This window comes from Serinus canaria, chromosome 3 (assembly GCF_022539315.1).
Source record: "Serinus canaria isolate serCan28SL12 chromosome 3, serCan2020, whole genome shotgun sequence".
Classification (NCBI taxonomy): Eukaryota; Metazoa; Chordata; class Aves; order Passeriformes; family Fringillidae; genus Serinus; species Serinus canaria.
In genome coordinates, this window is record NC_066316.1 from 73,990,970 (window position 1) to 74,018,573 (window position 27,604).

At 36.1% G+C, this 27,604-nt stretch overlaps 1 protein-coding gene across 1 annotated transcript in view; it reads left to right on the top strand.

Moving 5' to 3' along the window:
- The window catches only part of MMS22L (MMS22 like, DNA repair protein), an 89,680-nt gene that overhangs the window by 11,326 nt on the left and 50,750 nt on the right, over nt 1-27,604 (top strand). Inside the window, exons 8-14 of the mRNA XM_018918181.3 lie at nt 1,917-2,047; nt 5,916-6,029; nt 7,101-7,280; nt 12,570-12,632; nt 18,247-18,366; nt 18,789-19,009; nt 21,410-21,919. Of these exons, the coding sequence (XP_018773726.3) occupies nt 1,917-2,047; nt 5,916-6,029; nt 7,101-7,280; nt 12,570-12,632; nt 18,247-18,366; nt 18,789-19,009; nt 21,410-21,919 (1,339 nt within the window). The remainder of the gene's footprint in view (nt 1-1,916; nt 2,048-5,915; nt 6,030-7,100; nt 7,281-12,569; nt 12,633-18,246; nt 18,367-18,788; nt 19,010-21,409; nt 21,920-27,604) is intronic.

Consider the following 27,604-nt stretch of genomic DNA (forward strand, 5'->3'; position numbering starts at 1 on the left):
CATCTTGATTTGTCCAGAATCAAAACTACTTTTGGTGGTTTTTAAGCATAGCTGTCTGTGTTTAATGTGGTAAACTCAGATATGGTAAACGTAGGTTCTTTGTGAATCATCGTGCAGTTCATATTAAATAAAATTGTATTAGGAATTTGCTCTGTCAAAACAAAGATCACAGAGTTCATACTCAATTGATGCAACATAATAATGTTAATAAATATTTATTAACAATGCGCTTCTTGACATCACAAATAAAAATGCCTTTACAGATATGCAGAATGCATAACAATGAATGGCAGTTTGATGACAACAATGTAGGAGAAGTGTCCAGGCATGGACCAGAACAAGGATTCTCGGAGGAGAGAATTTGTATTGCTAACCATGTGTGACTCTAAGAAAATATTGGGCAAAAGAAGAAGCCTCAATCAGGGGAGCTTATAAAAGTACAGAAAGAAAAGGGCAAGGCAATATCTTTTAAAAAAAATTTATAAGGCTTTAAAAGGGCAAAAAGTAAGTTGATAAGAGTAAGCTGTTCATAGAAGTTAGATTAAAAAGGTCATAGAATGCAATTGAAAAACTCAATTTCAGAGTAGTTCAGTTTGCTGAAGAATTGTTAAAATAGAGAAGAGAGCTTTATTTGCTTTGTGAGGCTTATATCTGTTTTCCATGTCCATTCTACCAAAATAAATCACAAAAGTGTGTTTTCTTTTACATTTGGTGTGTCACTTCAGCCATACCTTCCCTCACACCACCTGATTATAAGTTGTGAATATAAATTCCATATAGGAATTGCAACAGTGAAGTAATGTTGAGGTATAGAAAGAAGGTGCTATATGCTTAACCCAGTAACTAGTGTTGAATGTGAACCCTTGGATTAGCTTTTGCCTGCTCAGAGTGCTGTCACAACACAGCCTTGCTCCCATTAACACATTTTCTCTGTTTCTACATTGCTGTATAGTGTGTAGGTTGGCTTTTTGTTCCATAATTATAAGTTTCTAGTATGATCCATTGAGGGATAGCATGTTTGCCTTTTTTAGAGCATTTTGGAGAAAGGATAGTGAAACTGTTGGAGACAATTTATTTTCCAGAATTCAGTATTTATTTCTAGAATTGTTCTGAGTTATAATGCAGTCATCTGTCTTTGTAAGAGAAAGCTCATGATTTTTAATAACAAAATATCCTAGTCAAGATAGTCACATCTCTGCATACATTATCTTGTATTCTTATGTGCTTAGATTTTCCTAGGTTTTTATCTCATTCTGTAAAGTGTTCGAGTGGAAACTTCACACTGCTGAGACCAGTGTCAGGATAGTGGATTCAGGGTTTCACCTTCTATTTCCAGGAATGAAATACAGGCTCATTCTATGTATTGTCTGCTCCACTGATGTCAAGGGAGATGTACTGTTGAAAAGCTTGTGGGATAAGATCTTGCAGCCTCTTAACTTCACCATTTTATCTGTTAATGCTTACAAATGCTCAAGTTGGAACAAGATCATGCCAGCTTTCTACATCAACACATCCAAAGGAAAGTGTTAGACCTCTCCAGAATTGTTTGTCATCAACTTGCATATCTGCAAAACATGTCATGATTCCAGAACATGCGCACTGCCATGTGACAAAGAGGAACTTGCCGATAAATAAATCTTTATTCCTCTGCAAAATCTGTGCCAATAAAAGGCCGTAATGTGCCAAGATGTTTTACTGTCAACCTGAATAATAACAGATTTCAGTGCAATGATGAAGGGGATTAGCTTGAATTTAGGATGAGCTTTCTCACATGAATTTATAAATTAAAATTACATACAGGTCAACAAGCCCATTCTAATATATATATATATATTTCAGAAGAGAAATCCTGCCTGTTTTATATTGCTAGAAGCAAACCTGGAACTAAACAATTATACTTTTCTTTTGTATTTTAGGACAAGTTGTATATGCTAACCATTTCATTAATCTAACTGGAGAGAATCTAACCAATATCAGTTTATTTGAAAAACACTCTGGAAATCTCATATCTGATTTAATAAGGTTGGCCATCAACAAATATACAAAGGTAACTCTTTTTCCTTATACAGGCCATGGGCAGCTAGATGCTTTTACTGGGAACCATATGAATTGAGTATTGCACCAGTGCATGGATGACTTCTTAGTGCTTAGTTGTAAATGTTACGTATGGCTTTGTATTTCCATGTTTTAAAGAGTGTTATTTGTTAGGAGCTCAAATTGGGTTATATTTATTCATGACCATCTGGCAGTTGAATGAGACAGTAATATTGAAATGCACTGTGTACGGAGCAGAAGTGAGTGCCACATTTTCTAAGTTCAGTGTTCCAGGTTTAATGCCAAACATGGCACAGTCTAAAAGGTTTGGATAAATGCAAAAAAAAAAAAAAAGTCTTTTCAAACTCTCTGAACAGGAACAAAAAGAGGATAACTCTAATCCTGGCAGTAAGCTAACTGGACACTTAGAGAATGTCATATTACAGTTTATTGTTGCAGTGTGCCTATTTCCACCACCTCATCTTTCTGTTACAGCACTTCTGCATTTGTCATGGGAAAACTTTTCTGTCTCTTCTCTTTTCCTTTTTCTTTCCTTCTATAGCTGCAGTATTTTTCTCGCTTGTTTTGAGCACTCCAGAGCTAGAAAGTCATAATAGCTCCATATAGCAGCCAGTAAAAGAGCTGAGTAATCTTTGTGTCATTGTGAAACCTGCTTTAGATGGACGTGTGTGATCCATGAATGCAGGACTGAACTCAGAGAAAAAATAGCAGTGACCACTGTATAATTTGTTTTCCTAGTACAAAAGCATAAGAAATAGAGTCCCTCTTCTTCATGTTTCTTTTGAGGATGGGGGAAATGGCTGTACTAGCCTTTGATAACTGTTCTTTTAAAATAGCTTCCTGTAGAAAACTGTTACCTTTTAAAATCAGTTTTGATATATTAAATTCAGATAATACTGCAACCTTCTCCCCTGACAAAAGGCAAATAGATGAGAATAATATTTTATAACAGAAAATTCAAGTAGTATCTATCTGTTGAACACAGTGCTTGATGGTAGACTTGGAAATGTCAGATGATAAAATGACAGATACTACATACTTCCACAGAGCCATGCTACAAAGAGAAAAGATTGTTTTGCAACTGCTTTTTCTTAAGCTTTCTCTATGCTTGGGCCACACTGCTTGAATTAGTTCTATTTGAGATTAATTTCTGAATTGAAGCTTGCACTTGAGCTGGTGACTCCGATAGTATGCAACCTTTCTGTCATCACGTAATGGAAATAGCATCCCTCAAAATTATTAAAAATACAACTAATACCCCTAGTATGTGGCACCATCAGCTCATCACTGAAACATGTCCTTTTGGCTGAGAACATTCATGAGTGCAGTTCTTAACGTTTGTGGATATCCTTGGAAAGAGGGAGGTAAACTGTAGTGTTCCAGACTCAATATTTTCAGATTGGTTTCTTGGGCAGCTCTGATATTAAGGTGCTTGACTTGAATCATGTACTGACTCCAGTGTGTTCTGAGACATGTTTGGCAAAGAAATATATATTCATGGATATCTTTCTCCTGTCTTTAGCAGCCACGCCTCTGGCACCAGAGCTGTATTGGTCCAACAGCATCACAATTTGGGGTTTTAAACATTCTAAGATACTCCACATTTCCTCTCATCATTTCAGTATCTCTTAAGAAAGGATAGCCAGGTATCACCTTAGTCTAAGCAATATCTGTATGGTGTCTTGCTTTGATACTACTACCCAGACTCTCTCCTGAACAGATATGCACATTTCCTGCAGGATAGATCCCACTATCTTGGAGAATAGAGCAGTAACAGATGGAAACGGTAGATGAAGAAACCTTGCTGCAACACCTGGTAGTCCACATAGAAAGCAGACTCTGAAATGAAACTAATTTCTAAGATAGGTAGTTTCTATGCCTAATACTTCTATAAAAACTTCCAGTGTTGCAGTGCATCTGGAGTAAGTAGATTGCTCATTTCCAGTGGATCTGTTTTGCTCTTTGGTGGTGAGTCATAACCAGAGTTATTTTTGAGACACTTTAGTTTTGGAAAGTTAATAGTTAAATAAAGATTTTTCTCAAGAGACTTTAGTGGCCATACTGTTTATTCTCAAGATAATATTTACATAAAATTAGTTCAGGTTGTTGAGAAATTCCTGTAATAGGCCTTTAACTAGAAGTGTGAGGAAAGAGAAATACTGTGAGTATATGTGGAAAGTGAATAGAGCATTATTTAAAATAGATCAGGTCTACCATGCAAATTTCATAGGATAAAGAGGATTCTTGAGAGAGAGAGAAAAAACAAGTTGTTTCACTTTTATATATGAATGCAAGTTCATATTTATAATTAAAATTATTTAAACCTGATTTGGAGCTTTATGAAACTGTAGTTTTAAACATATTCTAAAGGTGGATAATAAATAAGAGTTTGCATCCTAGAAGAATATTATACAGATTTGAAATTTTTGGTGATATACTTGTTGTTCTAACTGTGAAAGTGTAGGTTCTTAGTCATTCACTCCCACTTCTATAATGTCTCACACAGCCACTGCTGTCACTGGCATTTCATATTTTGATTTAATTTTTGATTTGCACTGTTAGGTTTCCAAATTCAGAAATTATTTTAAGTGCCAGTGTGGTTTGAGAATAGCTGTGTGTGAATGGATCAGAAAAACATTAGAATATAAAAATTCAGGCTCCACCTCATCAGATGTGGATGGCTAGGAGTTAGTTGGCTAAACTAGTCACCTGAGGTACTTTATTGTCGTGGAAGGATAACAACTGTTCTACAGTGAGATTAATTAATCTCTCTAGGTACCTATTCCCCTTTGTTTGCTTTAGAGAGGTGTAGGTTGATTATTCACACTAGGACTACTGATTGTCTAGGGATAAAATGAGTATAAACTGCTCTGTTTTCCCTCTCTTCTTTCTGCATTTCTGCCATTGTGTCCTTGCTTGAAGGCAAAAAGTGCTGAACTGAGCTAAGCATTTTTAAGCAAAGCTTTTCTCACAATTTTTGCCACCTCTGCATACTGTTCAGTGGGTTCATGTGTCTAAGGATAGAGTAAGTGAAGTTTTATCTATAGTATGATTATTTCAAATACAGGTCTGGTAGATCTTAAAATCATTACAGCATACAGAGTTTTTTATGTATTTAGCACTTCCTTTTGCTGTTTTGTTTTGTTTCACAATTGAGAGAATGTAAAATTGAAAGATGAATCACAAGAAGACTATTTTGCATTTGAAATGCATCAGTCTGAGTGAATTTTGTTAAATATGGAATAGTAATCAAGTAATGTACATGACTTGAAATATGCTGTTTTCTGCATATTAAAAGAATGCCTTGCAGTAAATTTACCGAAAAGCAGATTTTGTGAAATGTTGTGGGAACATTAACATCCTCATCATGCCAACAACAACATATTCGACTAGCATTATGCCTAGTCATTAAGGATTTTTCAGTTAAAAATAACAATAATAGCTGCTAAATAATTTGAAATCTTTTTCTTCTCAAGAACATCAAGAAAATGTAATCAATCATTTTCTTTTCCCTACTATCAGACAATGAATTACTATTTATTGTAACTTCTTTTCATTTATGACATGGAATGCTATTTTTATGCGATTAAATAACGTCTGAGAGTGGATCAGAAGAAACTAGGAAATAGCAAAACCTATAATTTATGTAGAATTAGGAAAGAGACCATGTTATATGAGACAGATATTTGGGATGTTAGTGAAATAATGCACCTTTGAATGTGTAATTGTAACTATATTATTTACCTGAAAAAAAAACCCCTCAAACTGAACAGCCAAGACAAGAAGAAATATTGCTATATAAAACACAATTTCAAAAATTATCACTTCTGTGAATAATTTAATTCTGTATTCTCTTTTAGGTGCGACCTTCTGAGGCTCTTACCAGTAGCCATTATTCCTGTACCTGCATTAAAGAACTATGGATTCTACTTATTCAATTGCTGGACCACAGAAATAAAGGGTCTAATACAGAGGTAAAGGAAGAATACTGTTGCATGTGCAGTACAGTCACCAGATGTTCCCTTATGGCCATGAATACATAGATCTGATGGTAGAGCTGAACTCATATTTGCTCCAGGAGAACTGCATGCTAACTGTGATGCCTCGGGTCACTGTCTTGAATGTGCATGAAATCCTGACTCTAGGTTTGCAGTGTGCTGTTGGGTTATGACCGAAGGCATTGATAAGGAGCACTCCTAGTACTAAAGAAAGCAAAGCAAAGGAATTTATTGTGAAAGTTCTATTCTTTTTAAGGAAGAGCAAAATACAAAAAGTTGTGTTTACCTATTTTTAAAAAAATTTATTTGCAGTTTCTGTTATATGTCACGCCATGAGTCATCTCCAGGCATTAGAAAAAACATGGGTACAGTCAGAACAAGGGTCCAGCTAGCTCATGTTTCTGTCTTTGTTACCAGGACCCAGCTAAGGTGGGTGAAATACACATGCAAATAGGTTCCAGAGAGCTTCTTTAAAAGTAGGAAAGATAGGCACAGGCTGTAAGAAGTAGTAATATTATGATATAGGCAAGGGTCTGAATCAATGAGAATTAATCAGTTTGTTAGTGCTGGAACAGACTGTGGCAAAACAGGGAACTGGAATCTCTGTTTGCTGTCTTTCAGATTGATTCCCTACCACCTACTGTATTCCTCTTGGTTAGGATAGTTCGGCACAAGAAGTTTTTCAGAAATATGTTATAACAATTCTTCATTAAAGATCTCTAATCTTTCTTTTGTGAGTTTTGGGGCACCATCCTGTCTACATGTCATCAATCCATCAGCTTGTAGTTTTGCCTGTGAAGTATTGCACTGGTGACCCAAGCTTGTCCTTTCACAATGCTTTCTACTGACATTTGAGAGAGGACTTTCTGAGGTAGCCTTGAGTTTTCTGTGGTAGTACTCACAACTGCTTTTTGTTATTTTCTTTAAATGTCTGTCATCTTGCTTGTTCTCTGTAAAAGCAAATTAATCAATAGGACAGTGTTGTAGAGAAAATTAACATAGGTTTTTATTGAAGACAGTTCAAATTACCTTTTGCATTTTCTACAGTGTTTCTGGAGCTTGGTGAACACAGCCCTAAAGAATATCTTTGAACAGCCAAGTACTTCTGAAAGTGTGTCTGGGTTTGACACAGTTCAATGTAAAGACCCATTGAGTTTTAGCTGGTGGGTGATGAGTCATCTGGCACCACTCTACCAGTTTGACCGTAATGGAAATCTAGATGAAAAGGTGGGTATGCTTTTTTCTAAATACCTAAGAGTTCTTACAATGGATTTTGATCTCTTTGGTTATTTTTGTTGACAGAAAACAATTCATTTTGTATTGCAGGAATTTTCACACTCCTTAAAAAAAGTTGTTTGTAGGTTGGAAATGTTAAGATGTGCTTTGTACAAGTCAGTATATGTCCAGGAGTCCCAGACACATTCATGTTACATACCAGATATTCAATAGAGAACTGTGTGAAGGAAACTTGAAATATCCCAACTAGTCAGTAGCACATATACTTAATGATGTAGCATATGTTTTAAGATTGTCTGCCTGGGGCATAAATGCTTCAGTGGATTTGTTGTTTTAGGAACTGAGCACATGAGTTTGTGGTTTATAAAGGATAAACCTCAAACGCTGACTGTGTAATTATTAATGCCACTTATTTTTCTAAAGTGATAGCTCTGCTCTGGATAAATTTCAGTCTGTCCAATTGCATTACCTTTGCATCACAGCCATAACATCATAAAATGTATATACATTTGTGTATACAGCTTCATTTTTATGTTAGTATGCTACCAATAGACACTGTCTAATAACTTGAATTCAAGTTTTGGTTTAGGAAACTTGGACTTGCTGAGTGCAAGTTTCATACATTTATACATTTTGAGATGTATAAAAGTGGACAATTCTTCTTAATTTTCTATAGAGGAAGCTTGTTAGAAGGTAATGAGGTGAACGAAGACCCAGAATCTGTGGGATTTGGGGTGTTTTTGGTGTAGTGTGTTTTGCTTGTTTTTTTTTTTTCCTCTGGTCATGCCATCCTCTGTCATTTCTCCTTCTGTTCTTTTATCCTGTTGCTGTTATTCTTTTTTTCTGTTTGCTTTGGGTTGTTTATCTTTTTTGTTGCTGTTGCTTTTTTTTTTTTTTTTTGGGAGGGGTTGTTGTGGTGGTCTCTTTGTTTGATTTTTGGGGTTTTTTTTTTAGTGTGGAGGCTTTTTTAACATTTAGGCTGCATTGCCCATATTCCCTAATTTTCCAAGCATCAACTGTATGGCATCTTCCACAAACTGGGCTTAATTGGCCTTTATTGTGAATTGTTTTTAATTATTTGTAATTTAACAGTGTGTATTAAAACTGGAAAGGCTGTACCTTCTTTCTGTTAAAATTGGTACTGTGATTTCCATTCCTGATTTAGGATGAAAGGTTAAAACCTGGAAATGTTTGTGAACTGCAAATCTGTAAGAACGGAAGAATGATCATGCAGGTTGAGCAATTTTGATAACTTAAAATCCCTCTCTTTGTCTTTAGGTCTTTAAAAGCAGTAAGTCTGTAAATAAAGAATGGTTACAATCCTAAGTAAAATAAGACTTTCCAAAAAAATTAGGAATTACTTGGATTTTCTAATCTGCAAATTTGTTTAAAAAATTTAAATGCAGTGAAGGTGTGTTAATTCGGTCCTTCAATACTTCACGACCATGTCTGTTTGCTAGAGGGATGTGGGATGCTTATGCTTCTTCTGTTTGCCGGTTTACAAATCTTTTAGGAGACCATGGCAGGCTGCTTGTTATCATGTGGCAAAGTGAAATAACTTCTTGCACATTTATACAGTGTAAAGTTGCAGACCAGGTCTGATTGTTACACTGAAGGTTGTCCCAGGCTTCCCTTGGATTTACATGTTACTATGTGGTGGGGGAGAGGGACACAGTCCAGAGCCTATCATAGAGGGACCTTGCAAGATAGAATTACTACACTTCTGTTTCTTAGTGGAATTTAGAAAATGAGAAAAGGTTATTCCCAGGTGAAATACAGAAATCTGTGTGAAGCACACATTTATACTGGGTTTCTTATATTTAATGCCCTAATCCAAATACAGTGATACTGATTACTTTTATCATTGGGGCTTTTTTCCTGTATCTCACTCTGATAAATTCTCTGTATTTAGCCTCATGAGAGATTTTTTTTTGCCCCAGGCACTGTATTATTTACATAAGCCAAAAAAGCATGTAGAATGTGAAAAAGGATTCCTGTTGTTCTTATTTTAAAATAGGAATCTGAGACACAGTGACAGGAAGTGACTTTCCCAAGATTAAATGGTACTTTTCCTTTAGACCCTACCTGGGAGAAGAGAATTTCCAAGTCTTGATTTGTAAATCATGAGACCATTTATGCTCAAACTGTTAGCTCTGGTTTGCATTTCTGAGTTACTGTGAGTTTGTCCACAAAAAAATCTTATCAGTAACATCAGGGCCTTCTCACCCACCACATTAATTATAATCTGTCATAGACAGCTTGATGGTGACCATCCCTTTAGGTCCTGTTCCCCTCCTTGAATTGCAACCTCAAAATATTTTTTGCACATTATAAGATAAAACAGTCTGTGATATGAATTTGTGAAGTCAATAGAATTACATGAGGACCCTGTTGTCCTGTTTTGTTGATTAAACATATGATGCAATGGCTTTGTGACACATGCTTTCTTTTAATTAACTGTGATCAGAGGTGGGAGTGTGATGTGTCATGATGGTTATTCTTGTGCTCTGTAGCAAAAATTGCCTCTAAGCCTATGTCATCTGTGGAGGATTTTCTATTTTTTTAATGTGGTCTGCATGGCTGTAAGGTTTTCATGAAAGCTTTTAAAATTCCAAATAGGTTTCAGACTTGCTTCTTTTTATTTTTTCCCCCTTTAACTCATACAACGCAATTTCAAATATGCAATGATTCATATATATTGAATATATATTTCACATACATGAAAACCACATTTTTAAACTAGAAAGTTTTGGACAGGTTTCTTAGAGACTGTTCTGAGGGATGTACAGTACGTGTCTCTTTCCATATTCCCCTGTTCAGCTCCCACTTCACTCTTCTGAAAAGTAGGATTTGTATATTTAAAACTCAAATGGGACCTGATGAGAAAATTTGCCACTTCTGAACATTGCAGGGGTCAATTTTAATATCCTGTAGGCTAAGGTAATATAGGCAGAGTTACTTGGGGCTAAGAATTCTTGCCTTTGAATAGAATAATCTGAAATGACTATGTGGCAAGATATGCAAACATGGACTTCCAGCTATGAAGCCTCATACGGCTTTTCCAGGTACTCAGCTGCTAGTCCTTTCAAAAGTTTCTTCTGCAAACTCAGCTCAAGTTTTTGGTTTTAGCAACACTTCTATGCACTTTGAGGTCTCTGGGTTCTGTTGATTTCTAGGATTCTCTGGGGGTGTGGGGAGGATGTTTTAAGACACACTGTTTGGAGTTGAAGATGTAGGTTCTATGTATGTTTTGACAGGGACAGATTGTAAACAATGGTAAACAGGTGCTGTGCCATATTGTCAGTGCAGTAGGGAATACTGTTTGGATATAAATCTATTGGGATTTGAATGAAGCAAGTCTGTTAAAATATAGATACAATTGTAACTAAAAAGAATGCAGCAGGTGGTTAGTGTTCTTCTTTCCTGAGTTTGGGCTGAACTCTGGTGCACTCTTGTAATCAATCCCAGTTGGTGTCAGGAGTTTGCCCTAGATTACTCCAAGATCTTGTAAGGTGATCTGTGTACCACAGACGAGCTGGAACTTTGGCAGTAAACACCTGTTGTATAAAACATGTGTCCTTGGTCTATGGCACTGCTAAAAACATTTCTAAGCAGGCTGATTCAAACATTCAGTGTTCTCATAGACATTTAGCATAATTCTAATATCTACTTATTGCTGCCAAAACTGCTCTTTTAGCGGTTCTTTAGCTTGCCTTGAAATGCGCAAGGATGTTGCCTGTGTGTAGGTATTCACATAACATCAGGCTCTAAAATACAGTCAAAAATCGAATGTACATAATGGCCAGATTTGTCTGGAAATGCTGATTGTTCCTAACCCTGTTAATTGAAGTGCTATCTTTACTCCTTGACTGTCTGTTGATACAATGTCCTCCTGACATGCTAGCTCTGGTTTCATGATACAGAGCCTTTGGCATCACTAACAGCTTAAATCTTGTTCACCACCCTAGGCATGATATGCCCTCTGCTGTTCTGGCACAATTTTTGGGGTCCATTTCTTGTGACCTAAGTCAGGCCTTATTCCCTTTTTCATTCTTTCTTCCTCTCCTAAAGCTCTGTGTTGATTCACTGTTCTGGCTCAGAGACCCACAAACAGAAGTACCAGAACAGCTGAGTAGTGGCATACTATAGCTGTGAGGGCAGAAAGAGGAGCTCAGGATGAGGAAGAAGCAGTGGGAATTTCTTAACTGATACGGGTCAAGTTCCTGAATCATGAAATCACAGCTTTAGTGTAACTTTCTATAGATCTGTCCTTTCATTTATATTTGTTCCATATGCAGTCTGTGGGCTGTGACTTGCTATCATTGTCTGTCTTTCAGTATTCTCTTTTTCTTGTGGTGTAAATGTAAAGCCACCAAGTAGTCAAATAGTGTTGGATGAGTATTAGTGCATTTTGTAAAAAAAATTAATTTTTAAAATTATCTTGGTACTTTCTGGAGTTCTGTGTGAAACTGTCACCAAGCCACACCATTAACCAGTTTAATCAGTAGCAGAGGAGGATGGAGCACAATGGTATTGCTGATGGAAAGTAGTTATATTTCAATTACCGAAGCCTAAAATGCTCTTTATTGTAAATTCTAAGCTGGTGTTTAAAGGACAGCTATCTCCAAATAATGCACAAGGCTTAACAGCTGTGGTAGTGGAGGGAACAAGTAAGGCAGGACAATGATGGAAGTACTGTGTTCACACATCTACTTATCTACAGAGGCTATATACCTAGCTGTATGTAAGAGGTGATTGTTGAATCTCCTAGAAATGTACGTATATTGGCCTTGTTGCCTTTTTTTTTCTCCTTAGAAAATGGCCTTAGTTGCAAAGCCTTCTACCCTTTTCTTTCCTGCTGTGCATAAATAGATGGAAAAGAAACAAGCAAAAAAAAGTGAGATTATACCTTTTCTTCCTTCTTACTCCTTATAGCTTCCTTTTTACAGAACATTAAAGAAAGAAACTGTAAGTCATACTGCTTGGGCTAATAAAGAATGCCTGATTCTTTTGCATCTCCATTAAAATTGAAGGTAAATGAGTCACCTAAAGTGGTTCAAGTTGCATATTTCTTATTTTTATTAGCTTTCTGAGGGCTAATTTTTAGGACAGATATCAATTACATTCATATAACAGAAAAGCTCTTTTTGGTGATGACTACTGTATCCTGTCATAAAATAAATATTTCCAGAAATATTTTGTCTGCTTACTTTTGTGTTATTGCATAGTGCTTCCTGTAAGGGATACAAATGCTATTTCATGTTGATAATTATTTTTCAGAAACAGAAGGAATCCAATTGGAAATTTGTGGAGGAACTCCTTAAAAAATCCACTGATGCTCAAGTAAGTGTATAAAGGAAAGAAAAGTGAACAAGGAAAGTGTCAGGGATGCTTTCAGGAAAAGACAGTGCATGAAACAAAGTCCAACTAACAAGTGTATTTTTGGAGTTGTGGTGTTTTTATCACTGGTAAATGAACAACCTTGACATAGCTAAACTATGACAGTGTACAGTTCCCCCTTGTTAGCAGTTCCACTTGCTTTAAAGTGCTTGTGCTTGATGCTAAATTGTCAGATAAAGAAAAAAGATAATTATCCTGGAAGGGTAGTATATGGCTTCTTAGACAAGATGTATTCAGAATAAGAACTGGATGCTTAGAAAATGTAAATCAGATACTGAATGTAAGGATATCAAGTTGAGGAGACATGATGAAGGAGATAGTCAGTTGCATTGAAAATTCAGCTATATCCTCATCACAGCGGGAAGGTGACTTGCCTTGCTGAGCAATTTGTCTTACAGGCTTGAATCAAACTCTTACTGATAAGGTTCTAGTTTCTGAGCACTCATTTCATACCTTATCATTTTTCTTTCTGCAGAACTGTTAATGCAATGCTTCATGGCCCAGAGGTCAGAATTGACCTCCTTTTAATATGCTTTTAAATATGCTGTTCATCAAGTTTTTAAAATAAGTTACATTGTAGCTCTGTAAATTTGTTCTGAAGTTGCATGGTACAAATTGCAAATGTTGTATCGGCAATGCCTGTAAAAATAATTTATTTATGTATGTTTAAGACAAGAATAAACATGTTTATTTTTTCATTTGGTATATGAAATTAAAAAAAATCCTGCAGAGTTTTGTTGTTGAAAGCAGAAGGGGAATCAGTTCTTTCAGTTTTTTAAATTTTTATAACTGTCTTGCTCATGGAAGAGCAACAACTGTAGTTAAACCTGGAATACGGAACAATACTTGTTTAAACTTTTTGACAAGAAAATAATTGTGGCTGTTAGGAGAGTTGAAATGATAGCATGAATTTTCAGATTTTTAATACTCTAAACGTAAACTTTTATGCTTGGCTAGGTAGTTGTAGTCTATCAGCTTAAAAGATTAAATCTTTTTGAATGATTTTACAGTATATGACTGAAAATACAAATTGTGCATATACTTTAAAACCCCAAGTGATGACAATACTTATTGAATGCTTACCATTCGGTGAGAGATATTGGAGAGATTTAGATAAGTTGTGTAAAAACTGAGTAGCTTATTAACCACCTTCCTGTTTGCATCTTCTGTGTGGCAGCAACCTGAGACACACATTTGCAGTTAATGTTCTTTTCTTCAAAATAATCCCCTTTTTTTTGTGAGTGTTTATTATTTTGAATAAAGATTACTTTGAAACAGAACATACATAAAATATGCCTTTTTTATGCTTCTGTTAAAAAAGTATTGAACTGTAGACAGTTTGGAAAGGCAGCTAAGTGGCCAAGTTCAGAAGACTTGCATATTGAGTCAGTCATGACACACTAATATGAAGCAAATATGTCTTTTAATTTCCAAAGGCAACCACTGTTGGAATTAAACCAAATCCTCATTTGCCAAATACGTGGTTATAACTATTACCAACCATCTAAGGAGCCATCTAGTTTATTTCGTTTTTTTATTTGTTCATTATTTTTTCTTGCATTATGGAGTTAGCTGCCCGAGGGAAGTGCTCCTTGGGGAACATTAATTCCTATATGTGCATGCACGAGTGAATGGAGTGCTTTATTAAAACAGGCATCCTGCTCCCTATTCCTGCACAGCAGCCTTCTTGACAGTATTTAGGAAGGAGAATTCTATTGCCAGTAGACATGTCCATCTCCTCTGTTGATCTGTCAGCTTCAAGTGGCCACTCCTACATTTTATCTTATCCTTTTGCATCTCTTAAGTATTTTTGAGTCCAGAAAATGTAGTAATGAGAAACACAATGAGATATCAAGAAGTCAGTGGTGAAACGGAGCATTGAAAAGTGGGAAAAAGCAAAACTGATAATCGTACTCTTTGAATGAACAGCAGGACAGAATTGATGATACTGGCTATTAACACTTGGCATGACTTTGTTAGTTAATCCTATCTGAGCCATCCTTTTCAGCACATAGCCTGTTATCTACTAAAGATGCAGAGCAATAGCTGTGCAAAATAAAAGAAATAACAGTGCTGAATTGCCTCTTTGCTAGAAAGGGTAGGAGTTGGTAGTTAAAAACTTCATTTTTATGTATATGGCAACTTAAAAACCAACCATATTTAGTGCTGTGTTCATCAGCCTCATAATCTTGTGCTTGTTGCTCCCGAATTTCCCTATAGCTTGTAAACTGTGCATGCTCAGAAGAATGGCAATTTACACTGAATGGGGGGAAAAGAAGAAGAAATCAAGTATATATAGTTTTGTGTGTTAAAAAGTATCTGAAAAAGGTGCAGAACATACACTTGTAAGGTAAATAGATAATCTCCTGCTAATGACTGTTAATGTCTCTTCATGTGAGCTTCAAATTCTATACTGTGAAAAGATGATTCAGTAGGTGTTGTTGCAGCCGCTGAGGGTAACAGAGCATCATGGAGCAGTAGAAGATGTAGTTAGCGTTAACATCCTTAGGACAGCTAATTATTGGGATACAAAAATGCCTAACTGTCACTCGTGTGCCGGGGTTGGGGCAGGAACAGGCGAGAGGCAGGATTGTAGCAAAGGCAAAGAAGAGACTTTACTCAAAAGAACCATGCGGATTTTATAGAGCGGTACAATAGATTTTATTCTTTTGGCTAACTAACAGAAACATCTTTCTCAAGCATGGTCCTTGAGAGGAACAGAAAAATAAAGTAGAAAAACAGCACCTGCAAATTGTTTATAGTCAACAGTTTATCATGTCTTTCTACCTCCCTAAAACTTCTCACAAGCCATTGTGATAAGCATTTGCTGTTTCTCTCTTCCTGTCCCATGGCATCCACACCTAACCAGTGTTCAATCTGCAGCATTTTGGTAGTTTCAGTAATACTGTTGTGTTTAGCGGTCCACATGCAGGCACTAGAGAACCTAAGGCATGTTAATCCAGGATGTGCTGGATTTTGGGTGTGTTGAGGACCTCCAGAATATGGTATTGCATGTCCAGGTGAAGATGGTTGAGGAGTGCCCCAGTAATGCCCTGTTCCTGACGGGGGTTCCTTTAAGATTCAGTCAGCCTGCTGCTGAGCAAGGAAAAGATGTGAAGCTGCTGTTCATCCTGTGGGATCAATAGTGATGGCAACTAAAAACACCCTCTGAGAAGAAAGGAGTCCAGTCATGGATACCTGGGCAAATGTAGTGGGCTTCTGCCTTGGATATATCCTTTCAGCTTCAAACAGTTGACCAACAGCTGAGTTTTTCAGCCACAAATTGCTCTCTTTTTAAATTCCAGGTAGATAAGTGTTGAAGAAAATTGCTCATTTGAAAAAACTCCCAGTTCTATCACAAAAAACACGGCATCTTTTGGGAAACTACTTGTATGAGGTCTTTCCTACCTTTTCTGTAATTTGGAATTCTTGTCCAAAAGAAGAAAAAAAGCTGGATTACAATTCTTTTTGTACTACAAAATGGAAATTGTTGTAGTAGTAATATTATCATAATTGTATTTGTGTAGTAGGCAACATCAAACTGACTAGATTTATGGGTTGTCAGTATAAGAGGAATTTGTGTTTATGAAGTTTTATTGTGAGAATCAAAAGCTTTTTAGTTTGCAAGAAGTAATAGCAATCTGTCTTATTAGACTTCTTATTTTAGAAAAAAAATGCTTTGTGCCATTTCATTTCTCAATTTAGTTATGCTTTCATTGTATTTTTTGTTTAGTTCTACTTTAAGAGAGATAGAGAAGTATTTCTTGGGTTTCTAGGAAAACCAATTTTGTTATTACAGTAGGAGGTCATAAGAGAAAAATGTTATGTTTAGATAGTACTATCATTTTGATAGTATCAGGTGTTCCTCCCTTCTGTGATAAATTAAAAGCTGACTACCTCAAGAGTTCTGATAGTATTTCCAGCAGTGCAAGAGACCATTTTAAGCAAAAGAGCAATGAGAGAATCCATTAATCCCAGGGATATTTGAAGTCTGGATACTCTTTTATATTGAATTTGAGATAAAGCCTTCAGTGCTATCTTGGTTTTGGAAACTGTTCTAAAACTGTAGTTGAACAGATAAATTATGCTTCAAATTGAAGCTGCTCAACTGCTGTGTTTATTGTTGAATTAATTTAACTGAAGCAGTCGTTGCTTGTTGAATCCTAGATCCTTAACATAACCCTAGATTCAAAATACAACCTCAAGAGTAAGTATTCCCTTTCTGGGAATTTTTGAATGATGTTTTGAATGGTGTTTTGGTTTTTTTGTTTCATTTTTGTTTGGTTTTTTACAACCTTGTAACTGGGTAGATCCCTCTAGAGAAATAGGTATGTTCAGCTGAAGGATTTTTTGTTTTTCTCAAGATTCTTGCTTTTATTCATTAAAAACAAGAGCAATTGTTCTGTCCCTTGTTTTTTGTTGAAGATTGGGGTTGTTTTGGGATATCTGTTGAATTAATAGTTATGTCATGTATTAAAAAATACTTGAGTATCACCTTTCATTTGTAGGCATTTTATTACATTTGAATTACTATTCTGGATATTTTTAATGAGTCTTTACTGGAAAGTTACTTTCCTATTTCATTGGGTTTTGTATCTTACACATAATGTCTTGAATATATAATTTTCTATGACAACTGAAAATGTCTTTTCAATTTTCAAGTTGTTTTAGGAATCTTCCAGTTTAGAAGCCCTACATTAATTGTTCATGAGAAGAGAAGGCAGATGTGGTTAGAAGTTCTTGTTGGTGATTGTATACTTGTTTGCTGTGTTGTGATAAAGTGTAGCAAGTCAAGTTTTCCACATGAATGTATAGCCAGGTAGAGAGGAGTTAGACTCATTTGCGTGGCATTCAAAACAGGAAAAAAACCACTCAAAGACATAGTAAGTCATAAGAAGTAGTGCTGTGAGTAAATCATAGAATCATGTAATGGTTTGATTTGGAAAGGACCTTAAAGATCATCTGCTTCCCACATGCCTGCCACTGGGTAGAGGTGTTAGACTGACTCACACATGTAAAAGTCTGCTCTTAAGACAACTGCACACAAGTTGGTCCATTAAGCCACTTTTGCAGGCAGTGAAGACAATAAAGCCCTTACGGGATTTATCACCCTCAAGCCGATGCCTAAAATAGGCTGGGTTCAACACATGATTTTAGTTCAGAGCATGGAGCTCTTAATATCCTGCCTTCCATGAAAGTTCTGTTTCGTTGTTACCAAAAGCTGGATGATACTTTCATTATCCCACAGTTACTACCTGAATGCTTCGCTGTGTTCAAGTTGTTTGGTATTTCCTATTTTCTTTCCTATGAAACTTTTCAGAAGTCTTTCCCAGCCTAAATGATTCTGTGATTCTATGATTCTGTGATGAAGCAGCATTGGCTGGTTTGCAGGGTGCAATTGTCAGCTTTTATCATCGAGTTCATTACTTGTATTAGAAGATGCATTTACTCAACAGTATATAATTAAAAATATATTTTATATTAGGAAATTACTTTGAATAGTCTAGTAGTACTGGTTTTATGTATCGTAGAATTAATTTCCTACTTCCTGTTCAAGGCTGGTGTGTTGGAGGAACATTTACGAATGCATCTTCAGTGCTGTTTGACTTTGTGTAGTTTCTGGGATTTGAACCTATCTGTTGTCACCATACTCTGGGATTATTACAGCAAGAATCTGGTAAGTAGATTTATATATAAAAATGTAGAATTGCACGTAGACAGTCCTTGATTTTTGCCGATTAATTCTGATTTTCCTGTAGCCAAGCTTGATTGCTATACTTGGGTAAAGCTACCTAATCAATGACAGTAGCCTTAAATTTGCTATGTTTGTATAATGAAATCATGTTTAAATTTGTTATGGTCCATTACATTATGAAATTATAGAATATGATAATATATTTTAAGTCCTATTTTTCATCAAGACTACTCAGTTTAAGATCTTGTAAAAATACTTTGCACACTGTTACAATGCATTTTTGTTATTTTAGCCGTGGTAGGAACATATCCTTTTGTTCCTGTGAAGGAGTGCATCTTACTGCCTTTCTAATATTGGCGTTTATTGCTATTTATAATATTTTCTGTTTTCATCTTTTCTTTTAGAACAGCTGCTTTACTGTTCCTTGGCTTGGTCTGAAGGATCTGGCAAATATTAGTAAGACTTCTTTGTCAATGCTTGAGTTAGTGAAATGCTGCTGCTGTGAACAGCAGGTCCCTTCTCTGTACAACTCCAGCAACAGTTACTTCATTTTCCTCAGCATCTTGGCACGGATTATGAAAGAAGAAAACAATGGTGTGCATCCTTGGAAACAAATTAAAGGACGGTATGGATGCTATTTAGTTTGTCTCATTTTGTAACAAGTGTAGTGGGTTAGGGGCCCTTCCAGCCACATGTGAGGCAGAGGGCACTCTGCTCATGACCAAATAAAGGGGGTGAGAGATCCAGGGTGACTCATAATTTGAAGAAAGCAGTTGTTCACTAAAGTTTGTGTTGCCAGCTAAAGCTGTAACTGGATCCAAGAATCACCTTGGCATCCATAGAGTGGGATGATTTACCTCGTCCCATTGGCCAGGAATTTGGTAGACTGGCAACCAGTGCAGTGGTACAACCCAGTTGCCAGACAGATAATGTAATTAAAGCATAGAAATTGTGTTTGAGCTGCATGTAAGCCATGTGTTGTTCAAGAACACGCAGACTGACTCTTGCTAGACCCGCATTTTCATTTCAATATTTTCTTTTCAGTGGTTTTCAAAATTTCTCATAATAGTTTTGAGAGGATTTTAATATTTTACTTAATCTTGGAACATACTAATTAGGTACAGTCAGTCATGATATGAAAAACCCATAAAATATATATGTTCTAAATGAAACCCTTGATGTTTTAGATGGGTACTAATCCATAAGACTTTTCTTATAGTAATGAGATGGCAGTTGTAATGATTAGTACATACTTGTTAAATATTTTCATTAGATAGAGAAAACAGAAATAGTTCTGGTTTAGGCTTTTGAGTTTTTTAGAAAGATTTTGTTAAGTATTAATATAAATAATTAAAATTTTATTAAGCATTAGTAAGATCTTCATGTACCCAAGTAATAAACATTACAAAGTGCCCACGTGTATAGACACCTTACAAAGTTGTGGTGTTTTTCTTCCAGAAAAGAAGGGTTATCTTGGCTGTCAGAAAAGAACAGTATGGCAAATATCTATGTACACTTCAGAAGTTGTTAAAGTCACTAAAGTTTGGCTTTATGAATCACTGCAACTACTTAAAGACAAATATGTTGTTGGATTCTGTATCGGTGTCTTGCTTTTTTTTTAATTTTAATTAGCCTACTCCCTTCTTACTGAAATAAAATTATACTTACGGTGCTCTTATAACTTGTTACTTTCCCTAATTTAAGGGGGGGAGTAATAACATACAACACACAGTGCATCAGTCTGCTGAACTGATTTTCTTCATTTCTACCTTGAAAAAATCAATTACACAAGTAGCAAAATTTAACAGCCTGCAGCTATGATTTTGGGATGAACTCTGTTTTCAGTAGCTAACCAAGCATTAATTGACGCATGAAAAACATAAATGCCTGTCAGTAGTAATTTACTACTAAACAACATTAATTGGATTTGCTGTAATTTTTGGTGGCTAGATTTGATAACTTCAACACCACTTCCAACTACTTTCCAGGTGACAGAATAGGAAAACAGCATTTATGGATGTTTGACTACTATAGGTGGAAGTTATTTTAAATTAAAGGTGAAAGATATATCCAAAGTTTTAAACACAATAATCAAAAAGTTATGCCATTTTCATCTTGCTCTCTGTTGTAGGAATGGTGATTTTTAAATAAAAGTCCACATCCAAGCAAAGGTCTCAGAAAAGATCTCTTTGTATAACATTTTTCATTTTGGCAACCACTTTAAAGTTTCAAAATTGCAGTGCTTGTCACCATCAGGTGTTTATGACTTGAGCATTGTCCTGTAAGCAATGCAGATAAAGTTTCATAGCATCTTTGTACCTGAAGAGAGGTTTGTCTTCCAAATGCCTCAGTTTCTGTTTTCTTTCGAACTTGTCCATGCCATAGGTGAGCAGTACAAGTTCATACAGACTTTGGCAAAGCACTGTGGAGAAAAGGAATTTTCCAACAGAAATCTTCCTTTTACTGCAGTGATGGTTTGGTAGGTGAGACTTAGATCACTGCAGCTGCAGCACTATAACAAAATAGCAAAATAGCAAAAACCAGTAGCTGATTTCCAGGTGGAAATGAAGAAATTTCCAGGAAAGAAGTTGGGGTACAGGAGTGGTTTGCTGTTGCAAAGAGATGCCACTTGACAGCTCCCTTTCCTAGGAGCCCTCATGGGCTAAACTTGATTGATTTGAAGGCACATATGGAGGACATCCATCACAGACTGAGTAGAGAGTCTGCTCATAACATTGTGCTCAGCTTGGTACTAGAGGTTAGATAAGGGGGAAGGGTTCGGCTGCACCTCCAATTGAAAACAATGTGTGCTTTAAATTAAAAGCAGAAACTGAAAGAGCATGTTCCAGTAACCATAAGAGTAATGAGAAAAAAGAGTATTTAAAATTTAAGGGTTACTGGAAGTGGGTAACCATAAACTAAAAGCATGAAAATACAATTTCAGTCACTCAAGAAGATAAAAAAAATGCATACTTTAAGAAACTTTCTCTTTCCTGGGTTTTTTTGGTTTCTTTCTCTAATGTAGAATTTATTCCAAGTTCCATCGGAAAAGGATGCAGGAGCTGACAGAAGTGGGGCTGCAGAACTTTTTTAGCCTGTTCCTCATGCTGGCAATTGTTGTGGAGACAGAAGATATCGTGAGTCGGGTGTTGGATCTTTTGGATTTCCTGACTCCATCCTCCATCACCCTGGCTCGGAGAGCTCTCATCTGGAGAGGTCATTTTGCTTTCCTTTTAATTTATGTTGAGAAGAATATGGACATTGGTGCCTTGGCTGAGAAAATCTCAAATGCTTTCCGTGAGAAGGCAAAGGAGTTTTTAGTAACCAAAAATGACCACACACAGAGACAAAATCTCTGGACTTTGCTCTCAACCTACATTGATGGGGTCCAGGAAGTGTTTGAGACCAGCTGCTACTTGAGCCTTTCTGAGGACAAGTTGCTAAATGATGGCTTTACTATGCTGCTGCCTGCATGTCGAGGAGCTGAGCTGAGCATGGTGCTGAATTTTCTTCAGGTCATTCTAGCCAGACTTCGGTAAGTTATTTATTTAAGTTGTGGATTTAGACTAACACTTTATTTTTAGGGTTAAATGTAGTTCCTATTAATTTTTTACCGAAATTGAGTAAATGGAAAGAGAAATCTCTGAAGGGCTATGAATGACATGTTAAATTTCAAAATTCACCAATACTTCAGTGCATACAGAATCTTTGAAATGTTTCCATATTATTTCAGGAGATTCGGTTTGACATCCTGATGTTTTGCTATGAATTAGTGTCTCTTTAGAAAGTGATCTAGGTGATTCTATTTCAGAAAATATCAGCTTTTCTTCGGTACAGGAAACTTGGAAATTATTGTCTGTGTTAATTGCATTAGTTGGAGGTGGTTTTTTTTTTTTTTTGTTTCTTCATTGAATGTGTTCTGTTTTTCAGACTTTTCGTTTTGCTTTTTTCTGTTTTACCAAGGTTGCATTCAAATTCTACAGTTATGGAGATTTAAATACTTGTCTGGGGTTCGATAGGAAAGAAGGAAATCGTATTTTACCACTTCCAAGCAATTTTGCTTTGATGTACTAGTTCATTTTTCAGCATCCACAGTGCCCTTCAATAAGCATATTTTTTTGTCTACTGATGCCTTTGAGAAGCAGTCCTCCAGTTTGAAGCCCAAACTGCTTTTTTTTTCGTAAGATATTAAGAGGTAGCTATTGATCTGCCATTACTTTAAATGTGCAAGACTGAAATATGTGTAAAGAGCTGTGGAAGAGTACATAATAGGAATTCTGAGGCCCATATGCAAGATCTCTCTTTAAGTAGATTCTTTGTTATTGTCTAGTAGTTTGACTGCAGCTGTCAATAGCTTATAGATCCAAAGATAACTGTTTTTCAGGCAGTCTTTTGAAAAAAGATGAAGCACAAAACTAAGTTTAGTTGATTTATTATTTATTATTTCAGTTCAACTGAATGTATTTCCTGGAATAAATTGGAGACTTCAAAAATACTTTGACATTTTCTCTATTAGCTAATAGACAGCATTTGCTGTGTTGTTTTTAAGGATGAAATAGGGAGGAATTTCAGGCTGGTGAAAAAATTACCTATTTTTATAACTTGGCATTATTTTTAAGCTTTCCAGGACTGGGGCTTATGTGGCCCTCTTGTAACACAGAGAAGAGGGCATGGAAGTTCAATCTAGACTTCTCAGGTCATCAGAGACAAGGTACAGGACAGTATTAGCACCTTTTTTTGCAAGAAGTAGTTCTCCTGAAATGTTTGAATTACCAACATGCTCAAATAGTAATTGGTATGAGAGAGATTTTTAGAACCTTGCTTTTAACAATTATTTCAGTTTCTTTATTTGTACATTTGATTACTGCTACCAGCCTGTTTATCCTATCTTCAGAGGAACTAAATTCCTTAACACTTATGAAACACTTTGATCTTCAGATTGTATGGAACAGGAAAATGTTAGTGATTTTCCTGCTTCGACAGACTCACTGAAGTCAATCAGTCAGTCCTCTGTTGCTATGCAAATAAAACAACACTAAAACCATTTTTTTGGTTCAGAAGATATGGATGACTTTGTGCTAACCAGATGCTAAAATGTTACTGAATTGATCAGACTGATTAGGCCTCATCTGTTTTCAAACTGAGAAAAAGATGAAATGCTTGTTTTTAAAATCCAGGCTTGTATAAGATAGTAGGCCTTTCATAAATATAATTTTTCTGGACACTGCACTCTTAATAATTTTATAACTGTATGACAGGGAATTTACAGGTAGGAAGGAAGTGAGATCACTGATTAAAGAGACAAGCAGCTCCCTCTAGGCTGTTAGAAAATAATAACTTCATATGTTACTTTCTGTTAACCCCAGATGATGGCTCACAGGAGCATTCTTTATTGCTGATTAAGTAGCATTATGAAAATACTGACTTGGTTGTGTTAACTAAGTGCCTCAGTATTTAAAGCTTAAAATGTCAAATAGTTTTAGCAGTCCCCTTTAACATATCTTGTTGGATTGCTGGGATCTTATTCCAGGTTTCCCAGTTGTTTTTATTTAAAGAATACTGTAAAAATTCTAGTCTTTCATTGTCAGAGTGAGGTGTAGCCAAAAGCTCTTCTTTAATTATAGCTATTCATGCTGCTGTGGTTAAGGGTCTGTCAGCATTTCCATTATAAACCTTTATTTTGAAGGGTTTGTAACATAGCAGTGAAAACTTGCTCTGGGCTAAAACTTGCCATACAGGGATTTGAAAGTGCACTTGTTTTCTTTCTTTCTTTTTTCTTAAAAGACATCTGAAAAGAGACCCCCACCTTCACTATTTTTACACCACAGTGTTTTAAAATAACCCTTTCCAGCTTTTTCTTGTATTCTTCTACTCTTCTAGAAAAGTACAGGTAGCATTTGATAGTAGTATTTACCTAGGGTTAGACTATTTTAAATAAGGTTTCTTAAATCACTTTTTTTAGTTGATTGTTATCATTCTGATTATTTTGGGATCCATACATTTAAATAGAACTATGTCTTGGCAGGAGAATTCATTTTTATCAGCTTTTGAGACATGGTGAGTGGGTAATTGGAATCAAATGCTACTTGCTGGCACTTGCAAGTATTTGATCTTCATAGTAAGATTCACTGTGAAGTGTAAGATTGTTTTAATACCATCCTACACTTTTAATAGTCTTCTTTTAAAAAGCATGTAAAATAAACAGTAAATAATCTAGAAACTCGCCTAAATCAAAATGTGAAGTGCTTCCTTCCCATGTTTACTTATTCTGCTTCTAGCTCAGACAAGTTTTTTCCCTTTTTTTTTTTCTGTTTTTAAACAATGGTTTAAAATCCTTATTGTTTTGTTTTGGTTTTCTTTTTTTTAACTGAAAGGTAAATGTGAGATGTTTGCCCATGTGTGCTTTCATTTGTTCCAAATCTCTAGCACTATCTGTCATCTGAGTGCCTCATGGCACAAAAAGAAGCCCTGGGTTAATAAAAATACAGGCATTAAACAGATTTGACAGAACTTGCTGTAAAAATGGATACGAGGCTCGGAGAAATTGGCTGTAGGTGCTGGCACTGCAATATGTTATACTTAAAAGAAGGGCTTGAAACATGCTAAAATGTCTTGTATTGTAATAGGGTATTGCTTTGACATGAGCTTTCTCTTATTATTGTCATCCTGGCATTTGGGTTTTGTTGAGTGTTAGCACAGAGTTACAGGACTATAAAATGTGAGTAGATACCCTGCTGTGCTCCAAACATCTTTGCCTAGTTTCAGGGAGACTTGGTACTGATTCCTGTAGGAGAAATGAGAAGTACCACTAACCTAATACCATAATAAGTGGTAATTTTACTTTTAAAACCGTTTTTGTGCATTTGTACCCATTTATACTTTTTTGCTAATTTTTGAAAATTTCAATGTATAAATTTTATAAGCCCTTACAGCAATATTGACCAAGTAAACTGTCTCTAGTAGAAAGTTACATTAATAATTGGGCCATGAGTAACAGGAGAACTGAATGCTTCTATCTGTTTGAGTGTGTTTAGCCTTGAGGTTGTGAGAGAAACCACAATCCAGTATATCTTTGCTATGGAAATGTGCATTCATTTGTAATTTTTTTTTTTTGAGTTATACTTGCCATTAAAACAGCCTGTGGGAAGCTTTTTTGAGACCAACAGAAGCATCTCTCCCCCTCTCTGTTACTGTGTAAGTCAGTAGATAAGCTCAGGAGGAGAATAGAGAGGTCCACCCTCCTTCTTTCCTTCCCCCTCAGGGGTTATAGTGTTAGTCTTTGTAAAATCTTTTTTCTGATGTTGAGCTTCTGAAAACTGTATTCAGAAGAGTTTGGAATATCGTGAGTCTTCACTTACCCATCCCATTCTGTGAGGATATTTAGAGCTACCAGCTGTGATGTCCTGATAAGCACAGAAGGCAGCTCTGTGACTAAGCCACTGAACTGAGAGTCAGAAGATGTTAGCTTAGCTCTAAGATCTCCCACTCTTAATGAATGACCACTAAAAGTTGTTGTGAACTTTGTACACCTGTGTGAAAAAAATGAAATAAATCCTTCCTTTTTCACTTTGAACAAATATTCTCTGCTTGGGGAGCAAGCATGCCTTGCTATGCTGATATGAACCATCTTTTAAAGTGTTTTTACTTTTTTTTTTTTTTTTTTTTTGAAGTTCAGGTATTCCATTAACAAAACTGGTGTTTAAATGAGGGTAATGAAAATCTAGTCTCTAAATGCTCTAATGCATGAGAAGCAAGCACAGATTTAGCATATAGCAGCATTTTGAGTGTTTTCCTACGTCTAAATCCTTAAAAATAATCTGTTACCACCTTCTGAGCAAATAGTGTGTGTTCTTAGCTACAGTTGTTGCCTTAAGGTGTGGCTCTGGTAATTAACACTGAATTTTCTTTTCTTCTTTGTGGGATTTGAGGTCTTTTTTCAGGTTTTTATTGGCGACTAAAACAATGTTTTACAAATTTGTCCCTTGTATTCTGACCTTCAAAGCTGAGTAGCTAAAACTAATGTGTGTTGTGATTGTTTCTCCTCTGCTCTGAGAGTATTACTGTGTAAAGAAATGAAATGAGACAGCAGCATGCCCTGGAAATGTGTCCCTAAATACTTTGCATGAAAACAGTTCCTGTATATGTCTGTCAGTGGTTCAGGTTTGCAAGAGTTTTCACCTCCCCTTCTCAGTGCCCATTTTCTTGAATCAGTGGGTAGACACATGAAAGTTGAACAATGGATTAACATTAATTTCACATTGATGTTTAGGATGTAATAGAGAGAGAGCATCTGCCTTAGAAGGAGGGCAGCAAGGCTGGAAGGCATGTCCTGTGAGGAGTGGCTGAGGTTTTGGGGCTTGTCTGGTTTGGACAAAAGGAGGCTAAGGCATGACCCTCTTGCTCTCTACAGATTCCGGAGAAAGGGAAGTGGAGTGGGAGGTGCTGAGCTCTTCTTCCTGGGCTCCACTAATAGGACATGTGGCAATGGTTCAAAGCTGCACCAGGGGAGGGCTTAGACTGGACATTAGGAAGCATTTCTTTACTGAGAGAATGGTCAGGCACTGGAACAAACTTTCTAGAGAAGTGGTTGTTACCCCAAGCCTGTCAGTGTTTAGGAGGCTATTGGACAATGCCCTTAATTATTTGCTTTAGTTCTTGATCAGCTCTGAATTACTTAGGCAGCTGGACGAGGTGGTCATTTTACATCCCTTATATTATATTAGAACATTCTATTATAATAGAATATTCTATTCTACTGTTCTGTTCTTGAATCAATTTGGAGCAAATTGAAACATTAAAAGCTATCAAAAAACCTTCTAATTGTTGATACCCAAAAAAAGTCAGTCTTGGTAGACACCCAAAGCTAAAGAAATTCACTCAAGTCTAATACTCAGACATGAATCATGAAGATACACAGTTCAATCCCCTGTGCTACAGATGGAAACACTTTTTTGTTCCATTGTATCCATTTTATCTTCCAAAAATTAATCCACATAAGCTTTCTGTAGCCTACCTGACAACAGTACAAGACTTCTGTTGTGAAAGAGTAAATCCATGAAAAAAAGGGTAAAACCATAACCAGGTGTACTGAGAACCTGCTGCTTGGGACCCTGCAGTTGTTTAGAGAAATATGTGCTCCCTGAAGGACATAAAGCACAGATTTGTTTTCTGATGGAAGTGTCTCACTTCTGAAACTATTTTCCCTAAATTAACTTTCATC